The 18,047-nt window shown below is 38.6% G+C and overlaps 1 protein-coding gene across 3 annotated transcripts in view; it reads left to right on the top strand.

The window, feature by feature from the left end:
- HPGD (15-hydroxyprostaglandin dehydrogenase) overlaps nucleotides 1-18,047 on the top strand; it is a 35,392-nt gene that overhangs the window by 1,040 nt on the left and 16,305 nt on the right. For 2 of the 3 annotated variants that reach the window (XM_068974092.1, XM_068974090.1), the window contains exons 3-4: nucleotides 1,974-2,080; nucleotides 12,277-12,373. The exons of the other annotated variant lie outside the window; for it this stretch is intronic. In XM_068974092.1, the coding sequence (XP_068830193.1) occupies nucleotides 1,974-2,080; nucleotides 12,277-12,373 (204 nt within the window). The remainder of the gene's footprint in view (nucleotides 1-1,973; nucleotides 2,081-12,276; nucleotides 12,374-18,047) is intronic. 3 annotated transcript variants of the gene reach the window in all.

The raw sequence follows: 18,047 nt of genomic DNA, 5'->3' as shown, positions 1-18,047 counted from the left end.
GTGCTGGATGCTTTTGACCAGATGGTCTCCCTGATTTTTCCCCTATGAAATGCTTTAAAAACAGTAATAGTTGTATTGCAGAAGAAAAGTTCCTGTCAGATTTTCCTCAATGCTTTCCTGTTTCTGTCTACTCGCTTAAGACAGACGGATCTACTTGACCAATCCAGAGACAGTGTTGGTACAGACAAAAAACAGATTTGGTCATTTAGAAGTCCAACAGATCGGTATGAGAAAATACATGTATTTCGAGGAAAAATGAGAAAATAGAACATTTGTATTTCACAAAGTTTTTTTTTTGAAAGACTAAGTGAAAAAAATTGCTAGGCACATCTTTAACGGATCAAAAAACTTTCATGAAAGTCATTTTAGTACTTCTTAACATGGATGAGTCTGTGTGTGATTTTTTTTTTTTTAATGTTGGAGTGTTCTGTGAAAGAGTGAAAATGGAGTGGTATGTTAGAAGGAAACAAATTGTTCAGGGAAATTGTTTTAAAGGAAATTATGTAATTAAACTGAAAATTTTATAAAGACCCATAACATGGATTATAAGTGTGAGCAGAAGAGACCTGTAAACACAGTGCCAGAGCTATGTATTTTGCCAGAGGATAAAGTTTTGCTGATTGCACAGGGTATTTTTCTTCAAGGGTAAAGTCATGTCAAATCCCAACAGCCATGATGATAGAATAGGGAACAGTATAGGTCATCTGAAAGCTATTTCTGTCTGAATTTATGTAGTTTTTCACATGACATTTAACCTTAATTGTTTTGCTTCCCAGTATTTAAAATTAGTACCTTGGCTGTAAACACGTTCCTTAAGGATAACTGATTGTGGAGGAGGAAACCAGACACATAATCAGTGACCAGGAGAAGCCATGATAGTCAATGAGAAAGCCACATGTTTTCTGGACATCAGTGTTTATTTGCATTTTAGGGAAACTTGGCATTGACTCTTCCAGTTTCAGGATTTAGTGTGGCCTACAACTTTTAAAACTATGTAGACACGTGGCCCAAGAGACGTCATTGAAATCATAAAAATACAGAGGTAAAAAAGTTCTTGGAGATGACCTACAGATGGAAAAAAAAAAAAGGCAACAGGAAGAGTTTAGGCAAATTATAAAGGATGCCACAGCGTTTAAATGTCAGCAAAACCTAGATTGTAAGTTGCTTGGGCCCAAAAGTGAGACGCCATTAGTATTTGACAACCTAATTTCCTGTAAGGTGGTTGTGGAGTTCTGAAGAGTGTGTGCATACCTGCTAAGTCACTTAAGTCATGTCCAACTCTTTGTGACCCTGTGGACGGTAGCCCTCCAGGCTCCTCTGTCCATGGGATTCTCCAGGCAAGAATGCTGAAGTGTGCTGTCATGCCCGTCTCCCCATCGAACCCGCATCTCTTGTGCCTCCTGTATTTACAGGCAGGTTCTTTACCACTAGCACCACCTGGGAAGCCCACTAGGTACTAGATGCACTGAAAAGGTCATAATGGATCTGAATACACAAGTGTTTAATATGACACCTTCTGAAGATAATATGGCTTATTTTTAAAAGGATGTTTGTCATAGGCTAAGCCACAGAACTTTAGTAACTTCTCAGGGACAGAGATGCTGGCTGCCCAGACTGACTTCCAAGAGCACTTAGCACAGTGCTCAGCTCTCTAAAATTTACCCCATTGAGGTACTGCTTACAGAACTTTAATGTGCATACAAATTGTCTATGGATCTTACTAAGGTTAAGATTCTGATTCCGTAGGTCTGTGGTGACCACCGATTCTGCATTTTTGACAGGTTCCCAGGTAATTCTGATTGATGGTGCTGGCTTCCAAACCACACTGAGAAGCAAAGCAATAAGCCACAGTCTAAGACTGTAATTTTCACCAGAAGACTGCATAAGTTAAAACATCATTTCAGGGCATACACTGTGATAAATGTGTCTGGGCAAAGTAAGAACGGATCTATAACATCTTCTTTTTTTACTAGATACTTTTAGGAAAGTTGTAGACCACTTTGGAAAGCTGGACATCTTGGTCAATAATGCTGGAGTGAATAATGAGAAAAACTGGGAAAAAACTCTGCAGATTAATTTGGTAAGCTGTCTAAACCATGTTCATTCTCTACAATTGTTTCATAAAAGGATGTCTTAAAAGGAAAAAAGAATTTTTTTCATGGAAACAATATAATGACCTACAATTTAGAAAAAGAGAATTTACAAAAAGCTAGGGGAAAAAGCACTTCCTTTCACAAATAGGAAGACATTTGAGATGTTCAATTATGAAAATAAATCTGCCTTAAAATATTAAAGGAAATAGGAAAAAAACATCATTTATTGAATAACTTAATAGTTGTCAAACTATGATCTTCAGCCAAACTAGCCTGCCACCTGTTTTTGTATGACCTGCAAGCTACAAATGGGCTTTACATGTTTTAATAGTTGAAAAAATAGTAAGAAAAGAAGAAAAAAATGAAAAGTATAAATATATGAAATTCCAATTTCAGTGTCTGTAAAGCCTTATTGGCACACAGCCAAAGTCGTTTATTTACATGTTGTCTCTGGCTACTTTTCTGCTACAACAATAGAGCTGCATAATTGTGACAGTGGTCCTGTGATACACAATGCCCAAAATGTTTACCATTTGAATTTTTTCAGAAAAAAAACTTTCCAATTTCTGCCTTACATTATTTATTTAAAAACTAAATTTAGTTCCAGGACTACAATAGAAAACAAGGCTAAAGTGACCATTGTACTTTGTAATAATTAAGATTTTTATTATTAATGTCAGTGTATGCGTGTGTGTGTGCATATACGTGTGTCATTTCTACAATGTTTGATGATTATTTAATTCTTTCTTGAATTGTGAAAATGTAGAATTAGGAAATAAAATTTGTTTTCTGCATTGTATTACAAGCTTACTGATTATCCCATTTTATAAACACATGACATAAACCATTGGGGTTTAGAAATACTGAAACTTTAGCTAAAGCCAGATGTCAGAGCTGGGCTGGGCATGGGGTCACCATGCCCTTGGTAATTTCTTTTATTTGGTAATCTTTTTTATTAGTCTTGCAAAGCAAGCATGTGTAAAGTGCAGAGGGGCTATGGTGTGTATATAAACACATAGGGAGTGCTCCCTACTTCACCATATCCAACTTCTTAAAAACAAGTACCATGTGATGTTTTTCTTTGTTCTTCTCTCAGTAATCAACACGATATCCTGAAGATAGTGCTTAGTCAATAAATATTTTACTTGAATTGACATTCTCATGAGTAATGACTTAACTGTAACAACTTGATAGAATTGATGAGAATTACCCTAACTCGCAAAAAAAAGGAATCTGTGAGCACTACTTTTTTTAAGGTACAGAGTTGCACCCCAAGCTTGACAGATACCTAAAATCCTTTGACCCAGATCGAAAGGTACTGTTTTAAAATGCAAACACCCTCCTTCTAGTTCTATCTAAAATTTGTCTCAAGCATTCCTGGGTATCGTATTTCAAAATGACTTTAAAAGGTGTTTGTCAAGTGTCTCTCAAAATGTTTCTGATGTGTGTGTGTATGTTTAGAGACCTCACAACTGCTGTTTCTGAGTTGAGACAACTCTTTGATTTTCTTCTACTTTACACAAATAGTATAGATAAGTAAAATGAAATATTTTCATTCTGTGAACCATAGTTACATCTCTTGGCTAAATCTTACTTTATTACTGTATATCAATGTCTAATGCCATTGACTTTGCTTAGTTACACCTAATTTAATTTTATATTCCTGTCTCTCTTATGAATGATAAGATCTTATCATTTTCTGAAAATATTTCTATTTGATTTGGCTGTCAGTTATTCCTTTGCTTACTTTATCTCCTTCATTTTTCTGTGTCTGAATAGAATGTAGTTATATCTCAAATGACAATTGTCAATTTGCCTACCTCTTTCAGTCATCCTGTCAGTTTTAATTCTGCATAAATGGCTGGTGATCATAATTTATCGACTGTTGACTTTTTAAAGTTGTAACCCTATTGCAACCTGGGATTTTTTATTTGTTTTCTATTTCCAGATATAAAATTGGCATCCATGTTTTCTTTTGATTCTCATTTACCTAGGCATACTTTTTTGTTTCTTTATTTTGAAAATGAAAATAACCTTTTATGTTAATTTTATCTCTTGCTAACAGTATAATGTAAAATCTTATTTTTCAAATCACATCCTAGAACTTTTTATATTTGTGAATTTAAGCCACTCATATTTATTTTTACTCTTCTGTTGGGATTTATTCCTTTTGCTTTAGTTCATACTTCATGTTCACTAAATTTTTTTTTTTGTCTATGTTCTGTTTCCATGCTTATCTTAAATTCCATTGGATAGCCTTAATTTTCTTTGGCTGGTAAGAAAATAGTACATTTTATGCATACTTTTTGGTGGTTATCCCTGACTGATTATGCACCATACTTCAGTATATCCTTTGGTTGCCAGACTTAAAAAAATATTGTTTTTGAACATGCAACCAATTGGAAACGTCAGGAATTTAAAAAAGATATATTTTTATGAACTTATGCCACTCTCTGAAACCACATAAACTGACCAGATTTTTTTAATTGAGCTATACTAATAAAAAAAATTACACAACAGTTCTTTCCCTTGTGTATCACTATTATTTTCGTTTCATCAGTAAAACTCCAGATATTTTATAGATAGAGGTCCCTAGGATGTAAATTTTCCATATTCAGTTCATTCATAATGGGTAACTACTGTGTCTTTTCTCTGAGAAATCAGCTGTCAGAAAACATGTGCAATGATTAGAGTTAATATAAAGAAACATGAAAATAGTGAAGAGAGATCACAGGGGGAATAGGTTGGAGTCTAGTGATCTGTTTTCATCCAGCAGAGCGGGCATGTTTGCTTTATTTTAATAAACACACAGGTGAATAAACATCTGCTCCAAGCTGGGAAGTTCTTGCATTATCTTCAAATAGAGAATTCTGGAAGATAGGAATTTTATTTGTCCCCTTTGGTTATAGCTCACTCTCCAGGATTCTTCCTCACTAAAACTCAACTGGCCTTTACTTTGCTTTGAACTCTGCTGACAGAGGCCACTCCTTAGCTTAACTCTGGAGACTGATGACATTTGTTTAATGTTACAGAAAGAGAACAAGCTATAACCTTTGTCACCCATATATAACTTAAAAACAAGTTCCTTCACTGCTACCTACAATACTCATTGCAAGAGTAGATTAGAGTCTGACTAATCATTGTCCTCCAACTGGATTACCTCTGGTAGTAGAATGCAAATATTTGTGTGTGGTTTGTGTATAATGTTTTTTTTCAATTCTGCCCTGGATATAATTTGCTTCCTTGAATTATACAATTTCATGTCTGGTCTTTTCCATGTTTTTCCATGTTCTTGTCCATGTCAGAGAGTCACCACTTAGTTAAAGAACCTCACCACATATCATTCCCTCTTCTGAAAGCTTATATAACATAACGTATCCTCATAGGGCTTATCGGTTTTTGAAATTTTGTTAGAATTATTTTGATACGTGTACAACTTATGCTTATATGCTATAAGTTCTTTAAAGGCAGAACATTTTTGTTTTGCATGCTTAGTAGATGTTCAATTAAAATGTATTAGAAAAATAAACTGCTATCCTGTGATATTTTGCAGACATGGATATTCGTTTTAGTGTTTCAGTACTATGTTTGGATGGTTTCCTATTACATCAGTGTTGCAAACAGTATCGTCTATCCTTCCACTTTTATTCCTTACCAAATTTATCCCTTCTTTATTCTTCAGACAGTGGTTCTCACCGTGTGTCCCACACAAGAGCTCCAGTAAACCTCTTCCCAGTCTTTTTTTCCCATGAGACTTCTCTGTCCTTCCTTTTCAGTCTGAAATCAGCCACAGGAGCCTTATTTGTAGCTGCTCAGACTCACAAGGAACATTCAGGAAAGAAATACTTTTTACATAACTATCGGTTGGTCTGGCCATTGAGCAGAGGTTGAATACTGATAAAGTTATTTGGTAATGTATTTATTTCACTACTTGAAACTTTAATAAACCAAAATAACTCATTCACACTCGGGTGGGACTTACGACTTAATTTGGACATATGACTAACTTGTATTGACTCCATTAGTATATTCAAATAAAAATTAAATAAAATTGACGGGTATCACTGGGGATTCTTTAAAAGGATTTGTTCTGTACCTGAATTTAAAATTCATGAACTTTTGGGACTTCCCTGATGGTCCAATAGGTAAGCATCCATGCTCCCAATGCAGGGGGCCCGAGTTTGATCCCTGGTCAGGGAACTGGAGCCCACATGCCATAACTAAGACCCAGCACAGCTGAAGAAATAAATAAAAGTAAGATAAGTAAAATATTTTTTAAAGTTTATGAATTTTTATTTCATTTTTCTGATTTTGTATTTCCCAGATTGGAAAAAGATGAAAATAATCCTTTTACCTCTAAGGTTGGTTAAGCTTCGATAAAGCATAATTTGTATGAAGTCACACTTTCTTCATTCCCACCATCCCATTTCTAAATGAGGTAGACTTTTCTGCTCCACTCTGCCTCTAATGAAGAGTTGAGGAAACAGATAGAAACACTGTTGTCAAGCATACTCCTTTTTCTTGGCTCCCAAGCATGCTGATTACAACTTAAATTAATAACTACTTTCTGTTATTGCAACTCTATCATATCTAAAGACCCTATAGAACTATTTTAGTTAGTTAGGCAAGGCTTCCTGAATTATAAGTAGCTTCTGCAAGGGGGAACACAATCATATTTACCCCCTAAATAAGCAGAAATGTTGAAAGATTGAACATGGAAGAAAAAAAAGATGAAAATAGATTTCAGAAAAAAATGATCATCTCTATTAGTATCCCTTGAAAACTGACTGGAGGAAAAACAAGATCCTAAAAGGTAGAGTTTTATGATTATATGACAGAATTTTTTATAATTGCTTTAGTTACTATGTAGCACAAGAATCATAAATAAACTGAAAGCAACTCCAGAGTGGAGGGAAATGGGATAAAGGAAATAACAGGCTAGAAAATTTCAGTAGTAAACACACACACACAAATATAAGTAGAACATATATACATACATGTGTGTGTATGGTGCTCTGTTGTGTCTGACTCTTTGCGACTCTGTGGTTCCTCTGTCTAGGGAATTCTCCAGACAAGAATACTGGAGTGGGTAGCCATTTTCTTCTCCAGGGATCTTCCCAACCTGGCAATCAAACCCAGGTCTCCTGCATTGCAGACAGATTCTTCTTTACTGTCTGAGCCACCAGGGAAGCCCATGCTCTCCTCCACGGGATCTTCCTAAGCCAGGGATTAAACCCATGTCTCCTGGGTCTTCTGCGTGGTACGTGGTTTTTTTTTCTGCTGAGCCCCCAGAGAAGCCTGTCTCTACATATTTGTGTGTATAATAGAAGACATGATGCTTAATGAGAGGAGCTAAGTTCATTTATGCATTTATCTTTATTACTAGAGAATCATTTCCAGGATAGGGGAATTTATGAGAGTGATTTTTAAGTTACAGAATGCCTTAATTCATGAAAAAAACTACTTTAAGATTTGGAATACTAAACAATTGTAATTTCAATATACACATAAAAATTCTCTCATAACCAAAAATATTGAGTAAGCCTGTGTTCATTAGATTATTTTGTCAAAAGTCAAGTTTTTATTTATTCTCACTATGTAAAATTAGGGCTTCCCTGATGGCTCAGTCGGTAAAGAATCCACCTGCAATGCTGGAGACCTGGGTTCGATCCCTGGGTTGGGAAGATCCTGTGGAGGGCATGGCAACCCACTCCAGTATTCTTGCCTGGAGAATTCCCATGGACAGGGAACCAGGCTGGCTGCAGTCCATGGGCTTGCAAAGAGTCAGACACAACTGAGTGACTAACCACACGTAAAATTAGACATTGAATTTTCCTTAATATATGATCTGGGATGTGGAAGAGATTGTCATAGTAAAGGAAAAGAGGTGAAAATATCATATATGTACAGCTAAAACATTAGAGATTTTTTTCTTGTAGATTTATTTGAAGAATACTTTCATTTGAAAAAGTACTCAATTCTTAACCTGATAATAGATAGCACGACAATTATTTTTCCTCCTCAATCAAAAAAAAAAAAAAAACCAAACAAACAGAAATAAATATAGCTTTTAAAAAAATTGGAAACACTCCTCAATCTTCTATCTGGCTGTATCATGTAGATGTTGAAAACCCAAAACAGGTGTCAGCAAAGCTGTAAATACCTGAGAATAAAGGAGTAGTGCCAATACGCATAAACAGAAATCCTGTTCAGACATGCCAGAGACCTGGACAGAAACACACAGAATCTGACTTCAGTAATTCCAGTCATGTACATTTTTTAATCCTTCTTATATAAACCACTGAAGGTGTTTTTTTTTTTTTCCCTTTAAAAGGGAATCATGTGCAAGTTTTATTCATTCTCCCTGAGTTTGCTTAATATCACACTGATACATGGCTTGAATCTTCAGTTTACTTCTTTGTGTTAAAACTACTGTTAGGTATAGAGGCAACTCTGAATGCTTGTCAAGAAAACTCCAAAAGGAATTTTTAAAATAAAAAGAAGGTAACCATCAATATATGCCCTCAGGTTCAGACTCGTTATCTCATTCTGTTATATTGTTTTCTTTCCAGTATTGTAAAAAATGAAAGTCATAAGAATTAAGATGTCAAAAGGAAATTTTCTATTAAAAGTCTGAGTTGGAAGGGAGAGGCGTTCTTAATTCTAAAAGGGAATGCTGCTGCTGCTGCTGTTGCTAAGTCGCGTCAGTCCTGTCCGACTCTGTGCGACCCCACAGATGGCAGCCCACCGGGATCCCCCGTCCCTGGGATTCTCCAGGCAAGAACACTGGAGTGGGTTGCCATTTCCTTCTCCAATGCATGAAAGTGAAAAGTGAAAGGGAAGTCGCTCAGTCATGTCTGACTCAGCGACCTCATGGACTGCAGCCTACCAGACTCCTCCGTCCATGGGATTTTTCAGGCAAGAGTACTGGAGTGGGGTGCCATCGCCTTCTCCGAAAAGGGAATGTACGGTTTCAAATGTGTTGCATGTCACAAGTTGCTTTTGATAGTGGTTAGTTCTTATTTATTTACTTTTGCTTGTGCTGGGTTTTTGTTGCTGCACTCAGGCTTTCTCTAGTTGTGGAGAGCAGGGGCTATCTCAGGTTACAATGCACAGGCTTCTCTTGTCATGGAGCACAGGCTCAGTAGTTGTGGCACATGGGTTTAGTTGCTCTGTGGCGTGTGGGATCTTTCAGGACCAGGAGTCAGACCAGTGTCTTCTGCACTACAAGGCAGATTCTTAACCACTGGACCACCATAGAAGCGCCAATTCATTCTTAAGTGTTAGAATAATACCGAAAAGGTGCCTATATGTGGGTGTCAGTAATAAAACAGAATTAGCTATCAAAAAGGTAGCTGGAAGAATGATGAACAAAATTAAGTGGTTTAATTACTGAAGACCATGTGTCCAGGGAACAATAATCCCCCACTCAGTCTAGGTGAAACAGCTATGTGATCTCACAGGACACTGAGCTCAGGGCTGCTTGATGCTGCGGCTCTGTGATATCATCAGGACAGTCCCTGTCATCTTTCCCACCTGCCATCCTTCATGGTGGTTCCCTCTTAACAATGCTATCTCTATAACTTCATTCCAGCATTGTTGCTCAGTCACTCAGTCATGTCCAGCTCTTTGCCATCTCGTGGACTACAGCATGGCAGGCTTCCCTGTCTGTCACCAACTTCCAGAGTTTGCTCAAACTCATGTTCATTGAGTCGGTGCCATCCAATCATCTCATCTTCTGTCACTCCCTTCTCCTCCTGCCTACAATCTTTCCCAGCATCAGGATTTTTTCCAATTAGTTGGTTCTTGGCATCAAGTGGCCAAAGTATTGGAGCTTCAGCTTCAGCATTGGTCCTTCCGATGAATATTCAGAACTGATTTTCGTTAGGACTAACTGGTTTGATCTCTTTTCAATCCAAGGGATTCTCAAGAGTCTTCTCCAACACCACAGTTCAAAAGCATCAATTCTTCAGTACTCAGCCTTCTTTATGTTCCAACTCTCACATCCATACATGACTACTGGAAAAGGTCAGTTTTCATTCTAATCCCAAAGAAAGGCAATGCCAAAGAATGTTCAAACTACCACACAATTGCACTCATTTCACATGCTAGCAAAGTAAGGCTCAAAATTCTCCAAGCCAGGCTTCAATAGTATATAAACCATGAACTTCCAGATGTTCAAGCTGGATTTAGAAAAGGCAGAGAAACCAGAAATCAAACTGCCAACATCCGTTGGATTATAGAAAAAGCAAGAGAGTTCCAGAAAAACATCTACTTCTGCTTTATTGACTATGCCAAAGCCTTTGACTGTGTGGATCACAATAAACTGTGGAAAATTCTGAAAGAGATGTGAATACAAGAACACCTGACCTGTCTCTTGAGAAATCTGTGTGCAGGTCAACAAACAACAGTTAGAACCAAACTCGGAACAACAGACTGGTTCCAAATCGAGAAAGGAGTATGTCAAGGCTGTATATTGTCACCCTACTTATTTAACTGATATTCAGAGTACATCATGAGAAATGCCAGGCTGAATGACGCACAAGTTGGAATCAAGATTGCTGGCAGAAATATCAATAACCTCAGATATGCAGATGACACCACCCTTATGGCAGAAAGTGAAGAAGAACTAAAGAGCCTCTTGAGAAAAGTGAAAGAGGAGAGTGAAAAAGTTGGCTTAAAACTCAACATTCAGAATACTAAGATCATAGCATCTGGTCCCATTACTTCATGGCAAATAGATGGGGAAACAATGGAAGCTGTGAGAGACTTTCTTTTGGGGGCTCCCAAACCACTGCAGATGGTGAGACTGCAACCATGAAATTAAAAAACACTTGCTCCTTGGAAGAAAAGCTATGACCATTCTGGATACATATTGGAAAGCAGAGACGTTACTTTGCTGACAAAGGTTCATCTAGTCAAAGCTATGGTTTTTCCAGTAGTTATGTATGGATGGAGAGTTGGACTGTGAAGAAAGCTGAGCACTGAAGAGTTGATATTTTCGAACTGTGGTGTTGGAGAAGACTCTTGAGAGTGCCTTGGACTGCAAGGAGATCCAACCAGTCCACCCTAAAGAAAATCAGTCCTGAATATTCTTTGGAAAGACTGATGCTGAAGCTGAAACTCCATTACTTTGGCCACCTAATGCTAAGAACTGACTCATTGGAAAGACCCTGATGCTGGGAAAGATAGAAGGCGGGAGGAGAAGGGGATGACAGGGGCTGAGATGGTTGGATGGCATCACTGACTGGATGGACATGAGTTTGAGCAAGCTCTGGGTGTTGGTGATGGACAGCCTTCTATACTGCAGTCCACGAGGTTGCAAAGAGTCAGACATGACTGAGCAACTGAACTGAACCTTTGTTGGCAAAATAATATCTCTGCTTTTCAAAGTAATGTCCCTGCCATTCCCTGCATACAAAGCAATGAAAAGGGAGTAATGCAATCATTTGGTTTTCTTAAGAGCACTGAAAATTTTCTCTGTAGCATACTCTTTCATCACCCTCCCCAATCTGGACCCGACTTGCAGCTGACTCCTCTGGTCTTACTGGCTGGGAAATGGGTCACTTTCATCTCCTAAACCAGTCACAGGCAAGGGGAATGGGATTTCTGTGACTCAATTAGATTAACCACTGTCAGCACTAAAGCAAGGGAGATCACCTTCCTTTGTATTACATGAAGAAGTAAATACCAATGCAAAAAAGAAGGAAATGAGAACTGTACAGGCAGTCAAGGGTATCCACTATGATATATTCCAAGAGGCAAGAGAATGAAACACAGCAGATAGATAGAATTCTTGGGCAAGAGAACTATGGGCTAAACAGGGTGAATAAATTTTGTATCCAGTATTTAGAAGAGAAAAAGAATATATAGAATTCTTGAAGGTGCTGTGAATTAACGAAAGTTAATAAGATACTTGTGCAATATAACATTTATCATAAAATCTCAGAAATTGGACAACTAAGTGAAATTTTGCAGAAATGTGATGAGCTCTACAAGTTTGGGCAAACAAAAGAGTTAATGACTAACTTAAAACAAAAACACAGCCATTTCATAACCTTTCATTGATAACTTTTGCAGGAATCTCCATCAGTGTCTGAGATAGCAATAGAAACGTTGGGGTGTGACTATATCATAAAATATAATGATTCTGTTGCTTTTCCTATTTCTGCCCCTGGACTAGGTTTCTGTGATCAGTGGAACCTACCTGGGCTTGGATTACATGAGCAAGCAAAATGGAGGTGAAGGTGGTATCATTATTAATATGTCCTCTTTAGCAGGTAAGGACAATTATGATGTCAATAATGATTTCTTATTGGTCATTTGGACTACAAAAGTATCTCTTCAAAGTGCATTAATTACCAACTCAGGTTTGAGATAGCAACTTGGTTTACTTTTCTTTTTACTGGTTCTATGGGATTTTCTGTTTCATAATATCAGAAGTTTGAACTCAAAGTTTCTTTCTTTTGTTTTAAATTGTGACTTTAAAGTTACCTAATGCAGTACTGCTTTCAAGAAACATGTTGTTGTTGTTCAGTCATTAAGTCCTATCTGACTCTTTCAAACCCAAGGACTGTAGCACACCAGACTCCTCTGACCTCCACTGTCTTCCAGAGTTTGCTCTAATTCATGTCCATTGAGTCAGTGAAGCTATCTAACCATTTCATTCTCTGCTGCCCCCTTCTCCCTTTGCCTTCAATCTTTTCCAGCATCAAGGTCTTTTCCAATGAGTTGTCTTTGTATCAGGTGGCCAAAGTATTAGAGTTTCAGCTTCAGCAGCAATCCTTGCAATGAAATTTCAGGGTTGATTTCCTTTAGGATCCACTGGATTGGTCTCCTTGCAGTCCAAGGGACTCTCAAGAGTCTTCTCCAGCACAAGGTGGAGAAGATCTTTTTCTCCAGAAAAAGGTGAAAGCATGGGCAATACTTAAAAGACATAATTGATCCTAGAGAGGGCTGAAGTTTAGATTCTCTGAGACTGGAATCCTAATTCAACAGCATCAATTCTTTGGCACTCAGCCTTCTTTATGTTATAATTCTTACATACAAACATGACTACTGACAAAGCTATAGCTTTGATTGTACATATATATTTTCCTAGCATTGCTATTTGTCAAAGGTTATTGTGAGATTCCTAAACAGTAAAGTTTGTAAAAACACCTTTGATGAACTGAAAAGGACTAAAATGAAGTTAAGGTATCTCTACTCATGTGTGATGGTACTAACAGTGTATAATTTTAAAATATGGCGTATATAGTTAGTTGGGATGTGCTATAGGGGAAACCAAACTTTATCTCTTTCTTGGTGTCCCTAGCCCAGTGCGAGAATTAAATTGACATAAGATAGATCAACAGAGGAGCAAAGTATACAGGTTCTCACATGTCCACGAGAGCCCCTATGGGAGAACGAAGATCCAAAGAAATGGTGAGACCTCAGTGTTTGTAAACTAGGTTGAATGAAGTGAGGCATTTGTGGGAAAGTAACTAAAATATATGAGGAGACTCAAGAAAGAGAAGAGTTGTTTTAACAAGATCTGTATAGATGTCTCTTCTTGACACCAGTCTTTGATGACAAAGTTTCCTTCCTCCTGGGACTGGGACAGCATCTTTTGCATGGAACTTCTGTGTCCTGTTTTCAGGAAGAAAAGAGAGATTAAAGTGTTCCCTTGCACCTGCTGTTTTACAAGTGCCTTTAGCTCAAAAGTCACCCTTATGCTCAGGTGACATATTTTGAGATGCCATACTCCACCTCCTTCCAGTACTAAACTTCTTTCATAAATAGACCCAAACGGGTAGTGGCTTAAATATAGCATAAACTTGTTCGCCACTCATGGATCAATGTAGGGCAGGATGCTCGCTGCAGGAAACCTTTTCTGTAGGCAACCTTTTGGGAAACCAGGCTGGCTGAAGCTGGGAGTCTGGGAAATGCAGGCTAGTTGTGTGCCTAGCCTGCACACAATGATCAGCAGAGAGCTGATCATTCTTTCCACAATATGCCATTCAAATTGTGTTTTATTCAGGGCTATGTGACTTGTGATCAGCTGATATCATTTTGCTTGGTATAAGCCATAAACCTTTAGGGTTTCCCAGGTGGCACAGTGTTAAAGAACCCACTGCCAATGCAGGAAACGCTAGAGATGCAGGTTTGATCCCTGGGTCGGGAAGATACCCTGTAGTAAGAAATGGCAACCCACTCCAATATTATTGCCTGGAGAATTCCATGGACAGAGGAGCCTGGTAAGCTACAGTCCATGGGATTACAGAGTCGAGCACAACTAAGCACAACACAAGCAGGAGCTATAATCCTTATGGCAGGAACTTTTGGAGCAAAAGATTTCACTTTGAAAATTCTAGGAAAATCATCATGAATGGTTCTTGAATAGTTCAAGTGGAGTCATGAAATTTTATAAACCTGACCAATATTGACACCAAGTCTAAACTATCTGTATTCAAAAACAATGAGACTTTCTTCAGTCATCAGATTGGTTTCAGTTATTGGGTAATGGCAGAATCAGTGTGCCCATTTCCTGTTCTCCACCCCTCAGCTCCAGTAGCATTGCAAGCATCAGCATTAGAGGTGCCTGTGATTACGTACATGTCTGAGGCTCTGCGTTTTTCTCATTCCATTGGGAATCATTGTCAGATAGTGCTTAAACCACTGTGAACTTCACCCGAGTAGAAATGCTGACATCTCCTTTCAGTTCAGTTCAGTTCAGTTGCTCAGTCGTGTCTGACTCTTTGCGACCCCATGAATTGCAGCACGCCAGGCCTCCCTGTCCATCATCAACACCCAGAGTTCACTCAGACTCACGTTCATCGAGTCAGTGATGCCATCCAGCCATCTCATCCTCTGTCATCCCCTTCTCCTCCTGCCCCCAATCCCTCCCAGCATCAGAGTCTTTTCCAATGAGTCAACTCTTCACATGAGGTGGCCAAAGTACTGGAGTTTCAGCTTCAGCATTATTCCTTCCAAAGAAATCCAAGGGCTGATCTCCTTCAGAATGGACTGGTTGGATCTCCCTGCAGTCCAAGGGACTCTCAAGAGTCTTCTCCAACATCACAGTTCGAAAGCATCAATTCTTCAGTGCTCAGCTTTCTTCACAGTCCAACTCTCACATCCATACATGACCACTGGAAAAACCATAGCCTTGACTGGACAGACCTTTGTTGGCAAGGTAATGTCTCTGCTTTTCAATATGCCATCCAGGTTGGTCATAACTTTCCTTCCAAGGAGTAAGCGTCTTTTAATTTCATGGCTGCAGTCACCATCTGCAGTGATTTTGGAGCCCCCAAAAATAAAGTCTGACACTGTTTCCACTGTTTCCCCATCTATTTCCCATGAAGTGATGGGACCAAAGGTTCTCAAAAATAAACTAGCATTTCATTTTCTGGGTTGCTTCAAGACAAAAATGACATCTCTAGAGTTATTATAGATGTAGTTATATAAACTGTTCAGGGTAATCCGGTTAGTTTTCCTAATGTGACATCTACTTACAAATTATAATACTTCAAGTCCAAGAAAAAGGTGAAAGCATGGGAAATACTTAAAATACATATTTGATCCTAGAGAGGGCTGAAGTTTAGATTCTCAGAGACTGGAATCCTAAAGGGAAATTGTCAAGGCTAAATCTATACACCTTTGAAATAAAATCCTAAGAAAAATATATAAATGATTGGAAAATTAAGAACAATGTTTAACAGTTTATTAAAATATAAACATGGAAAGAACCTATGAAGGCAATCAAAAGGTAATTCCGTGAATTCCCTCTTAAAGTTAAGAGGTCTCATGACACTTGGAGAACCATGAATGCCATATAGTGGGAGACCCTTGACCTTGTATCATTGGAGGCACTGATTTCAGTCTCAAGAGGACTAGAAGCCCTCAGTGTTGAATCAATGTAGGATTCTCTGGGAGAGATTCTATAGCAGAAGAGGCTCAATTTCCCCCAAGAGCATGAATAGAGAAACGCAATGTAGTACTGCCTCGTATCCAATGAAATTATTTAAACATATAACAGCAATTAACTTTAACTGAGCACTCACCATTCACAGGATACTCTTTTAAATACTATGGACACCTTGTGCTGTGCTTAGTCACTCAGTCGTGTCCAACTCTTTGTGACTCCATGGATGGTAGCCCACCAGGCTCCTCTGTCCATGGGGATTCTCCAGGCAAGCATACTGGAGTGGGTTGCCATGCCCTTCTCCAGGGGATCTTCCCAACCCAGGGATCGAACCTAGGTCTCCCACATTGCAGGTGGATTCTCTACCAACTAAGCCACCAGGGAAGTCCTTATCTCGTTTAATTTTCTCAACAGCCCTGTGCAGTGGTTTCTATAATATCCATCTTGAAGATAAGGGAGCCTAGTCTGGAGAGCGTAATAAGTATCTTGCACAACCTTACATGCAAGGAAGCTGGGGAGTTGGAGTTCTCATAACAGCAGCCTGATAGGAGATCCCCTATGCCTTAACCACAAGATTTTCTATCTCTTCTGTGAGTTTGTTAAATTTGTGTCTGTTTCCATGTCTATCTTAGCCTAACTATAAAGAAAGAGAAACTGAAGTCCTGTAACTTAATTAAGCCAGTGTGATGTCCCAGTATATTCAGGACTCCTGGGCACTATTTTAGTCTCAGGACTACTTACTCAACCTTCAGTGAAAGCTTAAGCTTTTGCCCTGTTTGACACACACAGAGTAAAGCCCTGGAACCATGTGGGGAGATTACCAATGTCACAAGTCAAAACATGCCAAATAGAAGAGCAATTTAGATGTCCACTCACCTTAGATATCCACTCGCCTTTCTTGGCTAAGAGCTTGGTTTGTCACACTTCTTCCCATCCTGAGTGTTAATTAGCTCTTCTTCATTATCCCAGAGTTAATATTGGAACCATGCGTGAATCTTTTGCTAGTCATGTAGATAAAGCAATGAATGGATAGAAATTCAATGAGGAGACCATTCTGGCTTTGAGTTACTTTCTGACACTCTTACAATCTAGTGAAAATCAGAGCAATCCAAAATGATTCTCCCTCTGATATTCCTCCTGATAGGCAGGGTAGTTCCACTGATGATGGTTCATTAGTTCATCTCTGTCCATTACACTTGACTAGGTACCTTCATAATGTCCATCCTCCATACCTGCAACATCTAACACCATTTCCTTGTTGCCTCTGGCCCATCTGGGCAACCCCTGCTAGCTCTCCTCTGACCCTTGGCTTTGACACTGAGGTTCTCTCATCTCAGAAAGAATATTAAAATGGACTGGTGTGTGTCTTATCCACTCATTATGAGCCTCTGATCTTCCCTTAATGAAGTCAGTTTGGTAAAAATCCAAGATTTTGTAATAGTATAGCAGAAAATAAATTGTGGCTATCTCACATCTTCACACTTTCCTCAGAAATAATATCAAAAATTTTGTACCCTTGAAGTCAGAGCATGTTGGCAGACGCCAGATGACCAAAAAAGTCTTTGGGAATTACCAGAGTCAAAGTTTTGGTTGTTTGTTTGTTTGTTTTTACTTCTCAGCTTATATGAGATATAACTGACAAATGAAATCATAGGAAAACTAGTTCTAGCGCTTCCTTCCTGTGTTTTCCGGATGTTCTTTCCCTATAGACCTTTCCTCTGTTCCCCTACTGCTCTCTCTGTTGAAGGAGTAATGGGTGCTCTTCAGTCCAACCAGAGTCCATCCCATGATCTCGTGCTCAGATCCAGTGGAATCATTTAGTGTCATAGAAAAACCTCCGGTTGACACACTGGTTTGGGCAGAGGAGTTAATGAGTAATGACCACTGACGCAGACAGAGTATCAGATGCAATTAATAAGTCTAACAAACAGAGGAGTAGTTACAGTAGAGAGTGATTCTTTGCTGTGTTGAGGGAAGGGTGTCTCCAGTCTGGAGCCAGGGAAGTTGTTCCAATCTCTGTTAACCACATAGGCTCTTCTGTATGAGCTTTT

This window comes from Capricornis sumatraensis, chromosome 6, assembly GCF_032405125.1.
Source record: "Capricornis sumatraensis isolate serow.1 chromosome 6, serow.2, whole genome shotgun sequence".
Taxonomy (NCBI): domain Eukaryota; kingdom Metazoa; phylum Chordata; class Mammalia; order Artiodactyla; family Bovidae; genus Capricornis; species Capricornis sumatraensis.
This window is presented reverse-complemented; position numbering and strand designations above follow the sequence as displayed.